Genomic DNA, 19,303 nt, shown 5'->3' with positions numbered 1-19,303 from the left:
TGAACGTACTTGACAAGTACGTTTTGTTTCCTCTGACTTGCTAACAAGAAATTAGGACTGGGCATACACCCAGTTTCTTTCTTTTTTCCCCCTCAAGTTTTAAAGGAATGGTTCACCCAAAATTGAAAATTTGCTGAAATTGACTCTGCCTCAGACCATCTAAGATGTAGATGTTTCTTCATTTGGATTTGGAGAAATGTACAGTTGCATTACATCACTTGCTCACCAATGAATCCTCTGCAGTGAATGGGTGCCATCAGAATGAGAGTCCAATAAAAACATTGTTATAATCTACAAGTAATCCACACATCTTCAGTCCATCAATTAATGTCTTGTGAAGCAAAAAGCTGCATGTTTATAATTGGTGACATACTTGTTTAGAATGGTTTTGGACTCCTTTTTTTTTTTTTTTTTTTTTTTTTTTTTGCTTGCAAACAGTGCAGAATTTCTCTCCTTATATTTAATACTCATATTTTAGTTAAAATATTTCTTACAAACGCATCTTTTTACTTCACAAGACATTAATTAATGGACTGGAGTGGTGTGGATTACTTGTGGATTATTGTGATATTTTTAATCAGCTGTTTGGACTCTCATTCTGACGGCACTCATTCACTGCAGAGGATCCATTGCTGAACAAAATGTCATGCTACATCTCCAAATCTGTTCTGATAAAAAAAAAAGGAAAATAAAACTCTACTCACCTTCAAGCAATCTAGTTTGAAATTTCAGCAATTTTTTATTTTTTTTTGCTTTTTGTTTCAGTAATGGAAAAATGGAAAAAAAAAATAGCATGAAAACAGAAAAGCACACAAATTGAACATCAACAAATGGAGTTTTCTGATGCTGTTGAACTTCTAGCCTTATAAAGATAAAGAAAGAATGTAACGTCACATTTAATAAAAACATAAAGAACAACTTCGCTTTGAAAACCCTAATTTTCACACAAATACATGTCCTTACATGAATAAAATGACGGTTGCTTGAAAGAGCAAAAGTGGGCAATCTGTCCTTGACCCTTTTCACGCATGAGCTCAAAATGCAAATCAGTATTTACACTTTCACCGTCTGTCTACTTCAGTTCAATCATAATGGTACAGAGCCTTGAACATGTTCAGCTAATAGAGGCCTCTTAGGGAAGCAAATTGCATCATTTGCGTTTTCACCATCATCCTATTTTTGCTTTAGAAACCCAAGGTCATTGTGCATTCTGCGAAGTGGACGGGTAACAGAAAAATGCATTTATGTCGGGCATATCAACGTGTGAAAGGCCTCAGAGAACTAGGGGAAAAATCTTTTTCATTTGTCCAAAAAGGAGACCGGTCATTTTGTGGGAGGTATGAAGACATCTCATCATGCTTTAAACCAAGAGGCATGATTAAGCAACCAAGACGGCCTTTTTAGTTCTTTTTATTATACCTCTGACTAAAGGATTTCTAAAAAAATCAATAAATCAGGGGAGAGACGTTCTCCTAATTTGAAATCTGTGAATTATTTGGCTTGTTCTTCAAGAGGATGTGAAATGTTACTAAGTAAATTGCACAGAAACCCCCACAGTCAGACCATCCCTGCAGTGACATTGATAGATTGTGTGTTCTTGGCAGACGAAGCTCTCCCTAAGAGGATCTGATAGCATGAGACTTTAAGGGTGGCCATTTCTCACTAAAGGACACATGATGGCACACGATTCAGTGGTTTGTTTTACATCTTTTCTCAGCGGAGTTTGCCTAGGCAACCCTAACTGACTATTGCTCAGAATTAAGAGCTGTTTCAGTGCGTGACTCATCCATTTGTGGCTCATCCGCAGCATTTGTACTTCAGACATGAGATACCACAAATCACGCAGCTTGTTGAGGAGAGACGTGCTATTACTTTTCTAAGTGATCTGACTTATGATTTCTGCCTGGCAGGTGATCAAACAGGGAAAAAATTCCCTCAGATATTGAAGAAAGGACCTAAGCCTTTAATCTAGAGATCAAAATATCATAGAGACTTGCATGTGGGCCTGAATGACATGGGGTAATAATCCAGGACGCCATTGCAATGTACGAAAGCCATTTACTACGCACCCATGATGGTCAGTTTTGCAATGTGCTTCACATTGTCAGCAAAATTATCTAGTTAGACTTTTTCTAATTAAGTTTTGTGGAATGGAAAGGTTCTACACTCTTAAAAATAAAGGATAAAGGCGTAGGAAAGGTCATAAAAGAACCATTTTGGGAACCTTTCTTGGTGTTAAGAACACTTTGATCTAAAGAACCTTATTCCATTTAAAGAACCTTTTGTGCAATGGATGTTTAAGGTTCTTCATGCAACCATAAATGCCAATAAAGAACTTTTATGTTTAAGACTGCAATGATGTTTAAGGTTCTTCAATGAACCATTAATGCCAATAAAACAAACCCCTTTATTTTTAAGGTTCTTCATGCAAACATAAATGCCAATAAAGAACTTTTCTTTTTAAGACTGCACTGATGTTTAAGGTTATTCAGTGAACCATCAATGGCAAAAAAAACCCTTCATTTTTAAGGTTATTCATTGAACTATAGATGCCAGTAACTAACCTCATTTTTAAGAGTGTATGGATGTTTAAGGTTCTTTGATAAAACCATAAAAGCCAATAAAGAACTTTTATTTTCAAGACTGCACTGATGTTTAAGGTTCTTCATGAAACCATAAATGCCAATACAGCATCTTCTTTTTAAGAGTGCATGGATGTTTAAGATTCTAAAATGAACCATCAATGCTAGTAAAAAAAAAAAAAAAAAAAAAAACTTAGTTTTTAAGGTTCTTCATGACACTATAGATGCTAATAAATAACCTTATTTTTTAAGAGTACATGGATGTTTAAGATTCTTAATGAAAACATAGATGCCAATAAAAGAAACGTTTTTTTAAATATGTTTAAGATTCTTTATGGAACCATCGATGCCAATAAAAAATCTTCATTTTTAAGAGTGCATGGATGTTTAACGTTCTTCAATGAACCATCAATGCCAAAAAAGAACCTTTATTTTTAAGGTTCTTCATGAAACCACAGATGCCGATAAAGAACCTTATTTTTAAGATCGTTAACACCAACTCAAACCCAGCTCTCCTCAGCCAGTAACTTTGACCAAGAGCTATAAGCGTTAGTTCTGCTTTGGCGGGTTTAATTTTCATTCAGCTTGTTACTGGCTAAAGAGACAGCTGCATATACGTTAACCAATTATGATGGACCTAATTATAATGATTATAAAACAATCAAGAAGGGCTTTTGGATGCTTTTGGACAGATGGCAGTGGGTGTGCATAATCTTTCCTGTGACTTTCTGTCCGTTTGCATTCATTCACTGATGTACTGGTTGCGTTTAGCATTGGTTTGTCCTCCTGTTGCACAGACGCAGACGCACAGCTGTATGATACGCACTACCATTTAAAAGTCTGGGATCAGTATGATTTTTAATGTTTTTAAAAAGTTTCTTAATCTCACGAAGGCTGCATTTATTTGATTAAAAAATACAGTAAAAACAGCAATATTATTACAATTTAAAATGGCTGTTTTATTTATTCTTGTGATGCAAAGCTGAATTGTCAGCATCGTTACGCCAGACTTCAGTGTCAGTCATTCTAATATAAGTAATATAAAAAAAAAAACCTGACCCAAAATTTTGAATGGTAGTGTACTGTAAATCCCGTAATGCAGAGTTAGAAAAATCTAATGTGATGAAGGTATTAATGTATTATTGTTGTCTAAGTGTGAAGATCTTCGAAAGCTTGATGTCGGTGGTTCTCAAAAGGACCCAGATTTTACATTGGAAATTAATAGTGACCCGACATGATACCCAAATTGTTTATAGTACAAAAAGTAAAAAATGTCCTTAAATTCAAACATTAAAATGTAATAATATTTCCAAGAAATGCTAAGGCCCAACAATATGCTAAATTATTAACGTGACAAAAGCTAGCTATTTTGGTTTCTAAAGTATGATACCCTAAACAGACAAAAATTCACCATATAAAACACATTGTGGTGGACACAAACCCTGTGAACCCGTATTTAATGTAGTGTGGGTCATATTTTTTCTTTGTTCATGGTTTTTGAGGATTATGTCATGCAGCCTCTGCATTTTTGGCTTTTCTTTCTGTCTAGTGGCTGAATTTGAGCCAAAATACTTTAAAGTTGGATTGCACACATCTTTGACGCCAAAAACAAAACATTTATTTTGCTGTCTCAACTATGAATGATTATACGGTTAGCTGCGTTTCATTATTCGTCTACGACCCTGATCAGAACAGACCTGCGTGCCAATAGATGAGAACCACTGTTTTATGCCATGCCAAGTTTGTAGCACAATATAACGATGGTGTTAAGAGAAAACGTTCAGTGATGTCGAGCGACAAAAAGGCATCCGGATGCAAGTGTTTTAAAAACAAGAAGTCGATCTCTCTTTGATTCATCACATTCGGATGATATGTTGCTCATACAAAAATAGTCAGCTAACTCTTCTCGTTGAACAAAGAGAAAGGACTCCTAAAAAATCTGAGTGGAAATTCCAGCTTTAAATGGAGAACAAAAAACACATTCACAACACGCATACGATACCCACAATTCAACTCTCCCGTGGTGTGTCCAAGTTCAGCCAGGGTTGAAATCAAATCACAGTGGGAACTCGTGGTGAGGTTACAGTCCTTTGCAAACAAGCTTTTCTTCATTATGTTTTCACAGCAGTCAAAAATATCTTCTGTTGTTCTGTAGTCCTCGGAAACATCCTTGTGGGTTGTGCTCAATTGAGCAATTACCGTCCGCTGATCACGAGAGACGTTTCCGATGGCTCGGCATGAATAGTTTGTCACATCACTACACAACACACAAAGGGATGAACAGGACGGGAAGCTGGACGGTAGGCGTCGATTCCTCAGGGAGAGCAGGTAGTAGCTATCATACAGCAACAATGGCAGCATCGAGAAACATTTCGCTGGTTCATTACAGATAGATTTGCCTTGCGTGCTCGCAAGCCCCATTGTGGGGGACGTTTATTGTTGGTCGAAGTAAAAACCAAACCGGTTCGACTCGAGGACGGGGTGTCAAATTGATGCCGTATCCGCTCGCTCCACTTTTAAAAGAGTCCAAAATGAGGGGTTGAGGATGTGTGCCACCCATTCAGCCTAATTCGTTCTCCTTTTGTGTTGGAAAATTCTCAGCGCTGAAGCAAAATCCAGGAAAGGCTTTATCTGAGCCGCTGCAAATCATAATGGGCAGTGGCGCATTTTCTCACGGGCCCCTCAGTGAATTGTGGATATGTCTCCCATCCAGGCCCCTGGGAGTGGTCTGGGATACGTGTATGCATTCTGCGAAAACAAGCGAGAATGCATTAGAATTGCATGACAAATATAGCATTGTATATGGCACTTTTCCAGCACAATTGGAATGCACTTAGCATGTTGTTTACAACCAGACTCAATGCATCCAAACAAATTAGCTTTCGAATGTGTTTAATTTGATAGCATTCCCAAGATGACGTTTCTTGTGCAAACAATGCTCTGCTTTTAATCGAGCTAAGCTGTCTTTGACTCTAGTTGAAGAATCAATTAACTGTCACAACTATATTTTCAGTATCTTTCTTCCTGCAGCCAGGAACATTTTTAAAAAGCATGTCATTTTCCAATTAACTTTTAGACGGCGTGTTCGCAAGATGAACGGCTCGCTTAATGTGCGTAAACACATTTCGCACCCGCTCATCTTCATGTCGAGAGTAACCTGTGCTGTGAACAGCTCTTCATGTATAAAACAGATGAAATTAAAACGATTCCTTATGGTAAAGAAGCTACACATATGAATCTGTGAGTTAAAGCATGCATGCAAATAATCTACGTTCTCTGCGTCTTCTCAGCATACAGTTTGTTCTCTGGTTAAAAGTGTCCTTTTCATCCAGCCAACAATCTTTTGTGCGTAATTATGTGCCAAACGGAGGAGTTTACATGCTGCTTGTATTTTGCAGTGTTGGTTGAATATATGATATTCATTCTCTGTGAAGACACAAAAACAGTAGGGGTCTAATCTCTCAATCGCAGGGCTCCACGGAGAGTTGTAATTATTGAGCTTATGAATAAATCATATTTCATGTGTTGCAAAGTGGACTGAGTAGGATTCGGTTTGTCCTAGCTGAACGTAGAGAGGAAGGCGTGCTTCTTGGAAGGAGAGTATAGCTTGGGCATGACTTTGATTTGCCTGTTTAGTTAATATTATAACACTAGAAATGGCTGTGGGCAGGAAACATGCATGCATAATGAGCAGAATTTGTTGACGCGATCACGCAAATTAGAAAAGGCAATATCTATTCACGCTAAGTGCAAAAAACTGACCTTGAGTTATTGAAAAACTGTTTTCCCTCCACCTACCATTGCTTAGGCAATGTACCCTAAGTACAATAGCTTTCCACTTCAATTTGCACTATGTGAATGACATATCTATTTGCACTTTGTGTGAAGAGGATGCTATGTGTTGCTATTTACATCAGGTGCAAACTGTATCTACCGGTGCGATCTTCTGTTACACTCCATGTAAATGGCCATTGCCATTAAAAAGGAAAATAGAGGTTTTGTTTTCGTTGCCAGCAAGCCAAGTATGTTGGTGCTTCTCAACCCAGATTAATAGAGTGGTGACTTGGAATGGGAATTACAGTGCATTTAATGATACAGACTTCTTTTAATGATACTTTTAGTATATTACGGAGCTATATAATTAAAATAATTGGATCCAGAATCATCATTTTTACAGCATAACTCTCTTCTGAGTTGATGTCTAATAAACATCCAGTTAGTATTACTGTGAGTCTGTTGGCTGATTAATATAAAAAGAAGCAGATCAACAGAGTCTCTAATCTCACTGGTTGTGCTGTATGTTTGTTGCATATGTTTTTAGATGCAAAAGAAATATGTCTCTGTATAATTCCACTGTGCCCAGTCTGTCATTCTCATCACATTCTATTCACACCGCAAGCTCACAGTGCAAAATAAATAAATATTTTATACTGTGTATTATACATATTTTAATACCAAGTCTTTATATTTTTTAATAGAAATGAACAACGAACAGTGTGTACTGTTTAAATAAAACAAAAAACAAAACTGAAACACTGAAATTACAAATAAAACCTCTAAAAGAATCATCCAAGGTCATGCTGACATTATGCAAACACAACATGCATATGGGGAAACATCCAGTTCTATACATGGTGTTCAGATGCAAAACCAGCTAAAAGCCATCTCGGTCAAAAATGAGATAATGATAGTGAGTGAATGCTCCTGACACATATTGTACGTCCATCAAATACTTCTTCTGCAAACTCGCTAAATTCCAGCTTCAGCCCAAACAGAAGTACCAGTACTTACATAGAAACCTATACAAAGTAGCCAGAAAGAAATGATCATTTTAAAGAAAAACGTCAGATGGATTGAAAGGTTTTTGCATCTGAACACACAAGTTTTTGGCAAATGTAAAAGTAAATTCACGTCTGTACAGTAGACCGCAGAAGAAAAAATATCAACTCTTCAGCAATATAAAAACAGGAAAACAAATGTTAGATTATCTTGAGTAATTTTTGCTTATTAGTATGGTTGAATTGGATCATTAAAGGTCGGCAGCAAAGACGTTAGTTAATAAAATGGTATTAAATGCATAATTTAATGCATAAAAAGGATATTTGTATTATTTAACATATTTCATTATTGCAGGTTTGCATCCTATTCTGAGTTGAATTACACTGTTTTTATTCATTTTGAGGAATACTGAATCTGTTTTTTGTAAGTGAGATGAATTAATGCGTGTTCACATTTATTCTAAAACTAATATCTTACTCCTGATTTCTCTCAACATGGGGACAGGAGAGCTTTTAATCAATAAATTGGGGGAAAAGTAACTGGCGTTATTTATTTGAAAAAAGTAACTCAGGTATTTTCTTGTCAATTAAAAAGTAATGCGTTACTTTACTAGTTACTTGAAAAAAGTAATAATAGTACGCAACTTTCGTTACCCCCAATATGTGTATATATCTATGTATGTATATATATCTATATATATATGTGTATGTGTGTGTATATATATATATATATATATATATATATATATATATATATAGCAATAAGCTGGTCCTTAGCTGGTTCATGCTGGTCCTTGACCAGCAACATGACCAGCAAAAACCAGCAAAAAGAACCAGCATCAAAACCTACCTACCAGCATATGCTGTTTTTTTTCACCAGGGTAGCTAACTATCTTTCTAGCTATCTATCATGTTTTTTCTTGTTCTAGCTAGCGGTCCTTCTAGCTATTGTTCTAGCTACCTGTTTATAGCTTTTGTTCTAGCTAGCTATAGTTCAAGCTAATGTTCTAGCTATCAATCTAGTTTTAGCTAACTATTATTCTTGTTCTAGGTGGTAATCATTCTAGCTAGCTATCTGCTTATCATTTTGGCTAGCTGTTGACTCATTCTAGCTGTTGTTCTAACTTGCTATCGTTTAGCTGTCTATAGTTTTAGATAACTAGTATTCTGTTCTAGTTATTAATCATTCTAGCTAACTATCTACTTATTGTTTTGGCTAGCTGTCGTTCTAGCTCTCATTCTAGCTAGCTATTTATCTACCTAGCTATAGTTCTAGCTATCTATCTAGCAAACTATCATTTTTATTCTTGTCAACTATCATTCTAACTAGCTATCTGCTCATTTTTCTGGCTAGCTGTCATTTTAGCTCGTGTTTAACTATTTATCTAGCTATCGCTCTAGCTATCTGTTGTTCTATTTTTTTAGCTATTGCTTTAACCATCATACTAGCTAGCAATCAGTGTAGCTGGTGTTGTCCATGTAGTTTATGTTTGGCTTTTTTATTTATTTATTTTTATTTTTTGTAAAGATATGACGTGATGGGAGGATAATAGAGGAACTAAAAGCTGTGAGCCAGATTCAAACTCTAATTGCATTTGTAAGCACTACTGCAGTGTATGTTTATTGCTAAACCTCTACTCCAGTTGTGTTTTCTTTTGATCTTGAGTTTTGAAATTTCTTGATTGTTATAAATCACTCAGACCTCAAATAACCGCTAACCTGAGGACTCTTTTCACCGCAGTGGGAGATGCTTCTCTAATGGCTTTTTAATTTGCACCTCATCAGTCCTGCAATACAGTTTTCCAGATGGAGAATGCATAGCGCTCACCTTATCATTGATTAGTCTTCCTCAGAGACTCTAAATGAGCCTGTCCATCAGAGGTGCTCATTTCTGTACAAAATAACACTTGTTATTACCATAATGCCATCTCTGGATCATTATAAATCCACCTCTGTACTGCCTAACTGCTCTTTCAGCACATGTCTGCACTCATGTGTGTTAACATGTGCGTGTGTTTGTATGCAAACTCTGCCTGGATTTATCAGCCCAGAATTGCTGTGGATTGTGAAGAGAGGACAGCAGCTCTAAGAGAAGCCAGCCAAACGCTGCGACACACAAACGTGCAAGAGTATAAATCTTGACGGCCACTCCACCTCTCCGCCTGTACAATAGAATCATGAGTCATGCGGTGATGCAAATTAACTGATGGGCCACATAAATTGTTATGATGACAAATAAAAACATCAACATCAACACTTTGCCAGGTTGGAACACATTTCATATAATGTGGCAGGCGCCTGGAGTGAATCTAACAGACACAAAAATGAAAGGTTATTGCTTTCATAGCTCAGGAGTCTTATGGAATGTTTTATGCATATAAATATTAGTCATTTGATATATCAACATGCCTCAGATGTTCCTGCTAAAATCCCTTAGGAAAAATAAAAATTCTCATGAGCAAGTCAATAGTTGAAATATTGTAAGAGTATGGAGCTACTGAATGTGGATGGCAGCTTTGATCGTTCGCTTTTGTCAGAAATATTAGAATTCATTCATTGCTGATTGCAGACTTTTTTTAGGCAAATCTGAGTTTGAGGCATTGTTGAGATCTGTTGTGAAACTAGAGAGAGATTTTGTATTCTGTGTTGTAGTTTGTGACAGTTATATGACATGGAGTTGCAAAATTTAGTTGTGATGTCTGCCACAGTGTTTTAGAGAAGCACTTTTTTAACCTACAATAGTCTTGCAACTTAATCATAGAGGGGAGAAAACCCCTATTGAAATAAAATCTTTAGCAAATGTCTCCATTTGCTCTCTATTTTAATCTCATTGTTACCTAGGAGAAAATCCGAGATGTTTTTTTTTTTTTTTTGTTGAATATATTATATTTGATAAATCAGGCTTTTATGGCTTCTACAATATAGGAGAATGTGGAGCTCGTACTTGAAGAGAAAAAAGCAACCCAATTTCAGAGGCTCAAGTGCACAAGTGATTCAGAGGCTCAAACTGAGCAACACTATACAATTTGGTGCAGTTACTGATATTTATATGACTACTTGCACTAAAAATGCATGTAAATATCAGTTGTCACTCTAAATCTCCCATTAATTTCTTTGATATCTAATACAATTAAATGCTTAAATGATCAAACTCTGTTATATTGTGTGGGTGAAACAGTCTGATTTATTTTTGATTCTCATATTTTAGCATAATTTTTCTAAAAAAAAATGATGCATGGATAATCTAGTAAACAAATTACATACTACTAAAAGGCCTTTTACTTGCTACAAAAGTATGAACTATCAACCAGATGACAGAAGGTATGCAGCAGATGTGTACAACAGATTTTTGATCATGTTCACAACACATTAGACATTTGCATCATGTAATTTTAAAATTGCATGCTTTGCATGGAAAATCCAATGCAAAATAAATGTCTCTTTCATGCTAATGCTCTCCATTTCTTTTATGCACTATATTCCAAGTCTTATGAGGTCAAATGATAGCTTGTTCAAGGAAAACACTTATAATCTTCTCTCTAAAACTTTCATCTAGCCTGTGTTTGTGTCCGGATTCAATGACGGAGCCATATGATTACAGCATTGTGTGGTTTCAGAAGACTTGGAATATAGTGAACGAGTCATATGGACTGCTTCTAGGGGTCTTTTAAGGTCTATAGAGCCTGACAGGTGTAGAACATATAGAAAGATGTGTAACGATTAAAATTCTTTTACTTTCCTTTGGGTAAGAAACACAGAGGAATTCCATGTGGCAAGAAAAAAAGCATGTGCAATCAGAACTCATTTGTACCTAGTTTATTTTTACATTATTTAGTCTATTTTGAATCAGATCCCAGAGGTGACTGCGTATATGTGCACACAGCGTTTACACGCCCACCCACGGTACTCACTCATACTCCCATCAGGTAACATGGAAATGGGGAAAACTGCGGAGTAAAATGAGCATGTAGGTCATGCAACAATTTCCCTTTTGATGGTTGTGACGGCAGTATGCAAATGCACACCCTGAGGGGTCGTAGTGGTTTGGATCTGTATAATTGTCTCTATTACTAGCAGGAGAGCGACTTTTATATGTCAAATGTTGGTGATTGCGGTAAAAAAGTAGACAAGCATCTGCAGGGAGGGACGGCGATATCTTCAGACTCCTGTGACATTCTCAGAGGGGAAATTTCAAGAAAAAGTTTAACTGCGCTTTTAAGTGCCCCTTTGTACATTTATGAAAGAGGGCAAAATGTGGAACAGCTTGTTAGCTGTGAATAACCGAAATCAAGTTAAATAAGTTCCACAATTGCAGGCGTGCTGATAACTGAGAGAGAATTTTGACCTTTTTAAGATGTATATTCAAAGCTCTCTGCAGGAAAGGCTCCTTTTTACTTGCTGATTAGACTCTGATTCTGTTTCTTCAAGGCTGCTTGAATTTGGAAGCTGGCTACGTGTGCAAGGAAATACTAGTGTGTTGCAAACTGTGCAGTATTCAATGCCTACTGCGTATGTACTGTATGTGACATTGCATGTTTAAGGTAAAAACATGTTAAGCACAAACCCCCATGCATTTGTAAATTGACCCTTTGCAAAAACCCGCCTCCCTTCCTTACTGTTGCCATGTCCGACAAGCCATGTGGCTCTCACGCAGTGAAAAACACAGAGCAAAGAAGAAAATGACAACGCATCGACAGACAAGACAGAGCAGGTTATTTTAGGCATGAAATAAAGATTTAAAATTCAGATTTAAAATGTTGTCATTTTTAAAATAAATTCTAGCAATAAATAGCATTTTGTGGCTATTTAAAGCGCCTCATTTCAAGCAGCTCATGAACTGATCATCTCTTACTCTTTACTAGTTATAGCATGAAATAAACATAAATGCACATTAGAAGGTATATTGTTTCAATGCGCAGAGACGTCACTAGACACCATTTTTCAAGATTGAGTCCAGATGTCAATCTAATCTCCTGTCTAGTTTGTATGTTGGACAAAAATGGCAGATTCTGCATTGTGTTTGGACAGGTCAAGGTCAATCAAAGGGTAAATTGTGAGATTTTGGCCTAGTCTGACACTTTTAAAGAGACAGTTCATCTAAAAATGTTGTCAAAATTGCATTGATTGCTCTAAAATGAGTCACCAATGTTTCAGGAGACACAGAAATAGGACACATGCTTATTTAATATGTTTTAGTTCCTATTTGGGTTTGTGTATATGCTTTTTTAAATTCTTTTAATTAAGAGTCCCCCCCTGGCATTGTTCGATGCCAGTGTTTCCTGTCATTATCATAGCTATTAAACTCTATCTTATGATTTTAAACCTCAGAATGTGCTTTTAAATTACTGCACAAGTGATGAACGATTTTGAAAGTCTGCCAGTAATCAGTGCTGCGAAGGTTAACCCTACCTGCTTTAAATGTTTGAAAACTATTAACAATTTAGAACAAAATGTAGAATTTAGTGAAGGAATCAAATATAATCAAATAAGTATTTGAAATAGTTATACTACTTATTACATTTAGGGTAAATAGGGTAACTTGTAACCTGTAACCTATTACATTTCCAAAGTAACCTTCCCAACACTGTTGGGTTTATAGAACTTCCTGGATTATTTGATGGAAGCATAGGCTGATATATATTTTTTTCCAGTCCTGAAGCAGGTTACCTTGTTTTTGTCTCAGTATTCAACATAGTGTGCTCTTGTATACTGCACATGTTGTTGTAAGCTAACCAGGTAATGTATTTTAGCTCTCCAGAAGTAGCTCAGCAGACATTTGGTCATAAAATTCTTATTTCTTCTGTGGAACACAAAAGCACTTTGGTCCTAGCTTGGCTTTTTCATGCAATTAGAGTGAATATGGACACTTTAGGCATGCTGAACTTGAAAACCTCAGTAAAGGCACCATGGAAGCCCCGCCAAGCTGTTATATGACTTGAAACACAGTGTATGGCCAATTTCAGTTGTGGTTTTATGGTGTTTCTTGGTCATTTTCATTGATTAGCACCAATCCCCATTCTCTTTTATTGAATAGAAAAGAGCATATCAACGGAAGAAAGAAAACTAAAGGAGAAGAACTGCAAATACGAGAATTACCTTTCTGTTTAATTAGCCACTGGGTCAAGGGTTCAGGCAAGTTCTTCCTTTCTTTGATGAAGTCTCATCGCGGTGTGAGATATAAATAGCCTTAACATCCTGCCGCACAGTTTGTTTTTAATCTGCACCTTTAATCCAAGATGGATTCTGCTCTGTGCTTCTTTGCTCACTTTAATTTTCTCTCTCACTCCTTAAGGAGTGTTGAGAGAGAGAGGAGACCGCAAGGGCAGTAATGAAGCGATTGTGCCAATGGATTTCTCTAATAAGGGAGGACTTCCTCTGACCCCCTAAGCTCAACCATCCCTTCAGCTCTACACCTCTGCTGTCATACCGTGAAAGTGTGTGTGTGTGTGTTTGTGTGCATGCATATGCACATATGCTGCAGCTCAAGAGGGCAGCCGCTTTCAGCAGATAGGGTGCTAAGTGTCTAGCTGTAACTGGAGGAAAATGGAGGAAAATCAGAAATAGTTGCATTATGTGAGTTGGACAGGAGATGGGAGAACTACAGTGAGTAAAAAACAGAAACGCTAATGTTTGGTTGAGCATCAGGTGCACCACACTGAAAGAAAAAGAAACAGTTTTTCCTTGGTCTTGTTTTCCAGTCCAAATATATAAACATTCTTCAATAAAGACGCATTGAGAAGCAAAATGACTTCAGATATTAATGCTATTAATGCTTTAAGCAAGTAAATAACAACAACAACAACATTTTTTGACTCCATTGGCAGATATTTTTCTTAAGTACGAGTTAATTTCTTCTTCTTCTACTATCTTAACAGGATAGTTCACCCAAAAATGAATAATAAATAATCATTTACTCACCCTGGCTTATTTCTCTTTCAGACCACATAAGGAGATTATTTTATAGAAATGTTCTATATCCAATGGCAGTGGATGATGATCAGCCTCAAGCAGTGTTGCCAAGTCTGCAGTTTTACCAGGGAATTGGGATACTTTTACACTGTTGCCTCTATTTTGTGGAGTCAGCCCCCCACCCCTGGATGGTAACGTTATCAGTGGGAAAAACCATAGTTAAAAAAAAAAAAAAAAAAAAAAAAAGATTGGACATGATGTTTTGAGTGTTAGTTTTTAATAGCAATTGTGCTGGTTTTGTTTCGCAGACCTGGCAACCCTGGCATCAGGCTTTGATGCAAAAGAAAAAAAAAAAAGTGGTGTCAAATGGTTAATCGCAATTAATCATATCCAAAATAAAGGTTTTTGCTTACATAATATATGTCTGTGTGTATTAGTGTTGGGGGTAACGCATTACAAGTAACGCGAGTTACGTAATATTACTTTTTTCAAGTAACTTGTAAAGTAACACATTACTTTTGAATTTTTAAGGAAATATCTGGGTTGCTTTTTTAAAATAAGTAACACCAATTACTTTTTCTCCATTTATTGATTGACAAGTCTCCTGTTGGGAAATTGGGAATAAATATGATGTTACTGTATTCTAGACTAAATGTGAACATGTATTAAACATGTAATATAAATCTCACTCACAAAAAAACAGATTCAGTATTCCTCAAAATGAATAAAAACAGTCAAATGCAAACTCAGAATATGATGCAAACCTGCAATAATTAAATATGTTAAATAAAACAAATATACTTTATGTATTTAATCCTATTTTATTAACCAGTATCTTTGATGCAATTGATGATGCAATTCATCCATACTAATTAGCAAAAATTACTTTAGATAAACTAACATTTGCGCTTAGTTTTTTTTTTTATAGCTGAAGAGTGATCTCCTGCATAAATGTACTTTTCTTACAGCCTGAGGTAAATTCATTTCACTTTTGGTGTAAAAGGGCTTTTTACAGAATTGTTTTATATTAAAAACAAAGAACGAGCCCTGCCCAGATTTAAAAAGTAACACACAAGTAACGTAACACATTACTTTCCATAAAAAGTAACTAAGTAACGCAAAATTGTAATGCATTACTTTTAAAAGTAACTTTCCCCAACACTGGTGTGTATATTCATTATGTATATACAGTATAAATACACAAATACATGCATAGATATTTAAGAAAAATATTATATTTTATATTTATAAATATATAATATATTATATATAACATGAATACTTGTAAATACATGTAAATATTTTCAAAATATATACTGTATGTGTGTATACACACAGTAAATATACACAGTACACACAGATATATTATGTAAACAAAAACATTTATTTTGGTTGCAGTTAATCTATTGCTGCATGATAAATCAAAATGAAATCGCAATCGCCATTAAGCAAAAGCTGTGATTGTCATGTGCATCTTGTCAGGGAAGAATGGTTCTGTGATTAGTAGTAAATCTCCATCCGAAGGCCAGAGGGCGCGCTCACGTCAAAACCAGGAAATCGCAATCACTGCATCTGAATAAACAAGATTTAACTGCTTTCATTGATTCAACGTGACTAATAACACACAACTATGACAATGTATAGTTTATCTGAGTAGTTCTTATTATAATTTTCCTTATAATATAGTATATAATAATGCAATGCCTCACTGCTTAGAATGCTATGAATACTATGCGTGCCTTATTCTGTGTAAAAACCCGCATCATCTCACAGAAGGATTAATTTCAAACACTCGATTGACGTAAGTGAGTTTAGAGTAAAAACATGTTATTAAATGTGGTATTTTTTTTTACATGCTTTCAGATGTAGCAGCATTTAGTACACAGAGCCGTAGTTCCCTGAGAAGCTACGCAAATAGCTGTCATTATCGCAGAACAATTTCTGTTGATTTCAAAATAGCGTAGCTTATCAGTGAACTACGACTCCGTTTACGAAATGCTGCTCCAAAGCACGTGCTGGAGATCTACTACTACTTACACAACCGGCTTTACTGATAAAATGTGCATGACAATCACCTTCGATTAATCGTGCAGCCCTAGATTAATCATGATTGCCCGTGATTAATCGTTTGACAGCGTTAAAAAAAAAGATGCAAAAGTTTCACAGAATTGTCCCATGCGACAAGTGTCATTATATTTCAAGTGTTATGGGTGTATATGATTTGAATTTGGTGAAAAACAATTGGACATTTACTGTATTATTTAATGAAAATCCTGACCTTGGGCATTGGTCTCTGTGCACGACTATCATAAGACTCTTTTAGTGCCGCAGTACACTCTGACTCACTCAGGAAAAAACAAAAGTTGTGAAAAATCAAGATGAATAAAAAAGCAACAGAAAATAAAATCCACATACTTTCTTCTCTAAGGTAAATATATCTGTTGTGTTCTTTGCAGCAAGACGTTATCACATTCAGCTGTCATCTGTCATTCTGACTGTGGAGTTCCAGAGATATTCAACTTAATAGTAAAGAAAGTATGATACTTTTTGGGATTTCTAGGTACTATATTTCTTATTGGCATGCTGTGTTTTTAATAATATTGATTTCTCACAGCTTGTGTACTTCCTCTGGTCGAGCTGGACTGACACCTTTCACAATTCCATTTGATTCGATTTCAATTTTATATATATATATATATATATATATATGTATATATATATATGTATATGTGTGTGTGTGTGTGTGTGTGTTTATATGTGTGTATTTAAGGTGCAGTACATGGCAAGATTCTTACCTAATGTTGTTTGTACATTACTGTAGAATTGATGGTCAAAATTAATCTAAATTAATTTTGTACACATACTTACATTACATTCATTTTTTAAAAAAAAATGTATAATACTAACTTTATAATTACATAATTATATTTATACTCTATTACTCCTATACTCCCCTTTAAATTGTCAAACTTGACAGACTGATTGAAACACAAATTAAATATCGAAGAACAATAACATTTACAGTGAATAACAGTTATATGGTACATACATTTTTAGCAAAATGCTCCTCTCTAGAGTTATTTACCTAGCTTGCTAATGAGTTTATGGTCGCCAAATGTTTTTTTCTGAGTTAGTTACACTGTAAAAAACAAAAAACACAATTTGATGAGTCAGCTTAAAATAATTTGTTACCCTGCTGCCTTAAAATTTTAAGTTCAGTCAACTCAAATAAGTTTAGTCAACTTGAAATGTTAAGTTGTACTAAGTAAAAACTTTTGTGTTTGTTAAACTTAACAGATGGGTAAGTAACCCAGCTGCCTTAACATTTTAAGTTGAATCAACTCAAATATCCAAGTTGTCACTTAGTATAATTTAACATTTCAAGTTGAATAAACCTTTTTTTGAGTTCACGGAACCTAAAATTTTAAGGCAGCCAGGTAACAAATTATTCTAAGTTGACTCAACAAATTGTTTTTTACAGTGTACTTGACATTGTTTACAAGCTATTATATTGATGTCTTTCCACAGTTGAAACATTGAGTAATTGCATGAGACAGGATATGGATTTTGGTAAGTTGTACTCTCTTTTAACATACCTTTGGATGTTCATTCATGTTTATTTCATTCTATAACTGGTTAAAACGGAGGAAATGATCAGTTAACGTGTGCTTTGCACTGCTGCTTCTCTTGAACTAAGGCGCTACACTCTTAAAAATAAAGGTGCTTAATGATGCCATAGAAGAACCTTTTTTGTCTAAATGGTTCAAAAAAGAACCTTTAACATCTGTTTCACAAAATGTTTGTTGTGGTGAAGGAATGTTCCTCAGATTTTAAAAAGTAAGAAAGAGATGGTTCTTTAAAGAACCTTTGACTAAATGGTTCTTTGTGGAACCAAAAATGGTTCTTCTATGGCATCGCTGAGAAGAACCTTTTAAGGCACATTAATTTCTGTCACTCCACAATAAACAGCGCCAAAACAGCTTTTGTTGTTTGAATACTGTAGTAAAATGGACAGAATTTGACATCTGAGACTTTGTTTCATATCAAAAGAACTAATGCACAAAGCTTATTGCAGTTTATTAGATAGGAGGCGCACTACAATAGAACAGTTAGAATAAGAGCAGAGTGAGTAAGTGATAACTTAATTGTCATTTATGGTTGAACTAACCCTTCAACCCTATAAGTAATTTTGCTTTTTAAGTAGGCTACATTCTTGTATTTTTATTTTCTTGTATTTTTTATGTTTAGAGGTTGTACTGGAAAAGAAGACAAAAGTTGTTTTTTTGGCAGTGCAGTTCCTGTGACAGAAAATAATTTTTTTCTGTGACTGAATGAGCATATATTGATAAAGTTTTCCAGATAAGTTGCATCACACATTTAAAAGATGCTCTGAGTTTTTTTGAGAACATTGTAGGCAAGTGAACTAGATATTCTCAAAGCAGAACTGTTCTTTTCTAGGTTACGTCTGTGAAATAATCACTGCTTACTACTTTTAGACAGATAAAAATTCTAATTGCAAAGCCTGCACACAGTTCTGCAAATTTCTGTGCTTTCTTTATAAGCAGTCACAGACGGGCACCGCTGTGCAATTACTGTGTTTAAATGATTGGTCTATTATTGTGGTGTGAACTATTTCAGATAAAACACCCCTAATCAGCACGTATAAACAAAATGAAATGTGGTTTATCAGGGTTTTTTTTTTCTACTTAAGTTTGTGGTTCCTGGACAGAATAACCTTTAACGTGAAACAGACAGCTCTACATGTGACTGGGTAGAATTTGACAGTGGAAAAAGTTGAACGTGTCTGTACAATGTGTGACATATGGAGGAGGGGTTGAAAAATTAAGAAGGCTTCATGACATCAGATGCATGTTAGTTGATTTTGCTGATGGCTGTTTAAAAGGTTGGGGGCAGGATGCATTAAATTGATCAAAAGTGGCGGTAAATACTTTTAAATTGATTAAAAAGAAAAAGTGTTCCATTTCAAATAAATGCTGTTCTTTTATGCTTTCATGAAAGAATCATGAAAAAAGT

General features: G+C 35.4%; 1 protein-coding gene across 2 annotated transcripts in view; it reads right to left on the bottom strand.

Annotated features, from left to right (window-relative positions):
• Positions 1–288: 288 nt before the first annotated feature.
• lrrtm4l2 (leucine rich repeat transmembrane neuronal 4 like 2) overlaps positions 289–19,303 on the bottom strand; it is a 33,019-nt gene continuing 14,004 nt past the window's right edge. Inside the window, exon 3 of one of the 2 annotated variants that reach the window (XM_051117143.1) lies at positions 289–5,330. In XM_051117143.1, coding sequence (XP_050973100.1) covers positions 5,265–5,330 — 66 coding nt within the window. In that variant the 3' untranslated portion in view covers positions 289–5,264. The remainder of the gene's footprint in view (positions 5,331–19,303) is intronic. The other variant, XM_051117144.1, reaches the window with a different exon arrangement.

Source organism: Labeo rohita, chromosome 8 (assembly GCF_022985175.1).
Source record: "Labeo rohita strain BAU-BD-2019 chromosome 8, IGBB_LRoh.1.0, whole genome shotgun sequence".
Lineage (NCBI taxonomy): Eukaryota > Metazoa > Chordata > Actinopteri > Cypriniformes > Cyprinidae > Labeo > Labeo rohita.
Note: the sequence above shows the minus strand (reverse complement) of the source record. Positions and strands in the feature narration are given on the sequence as shown.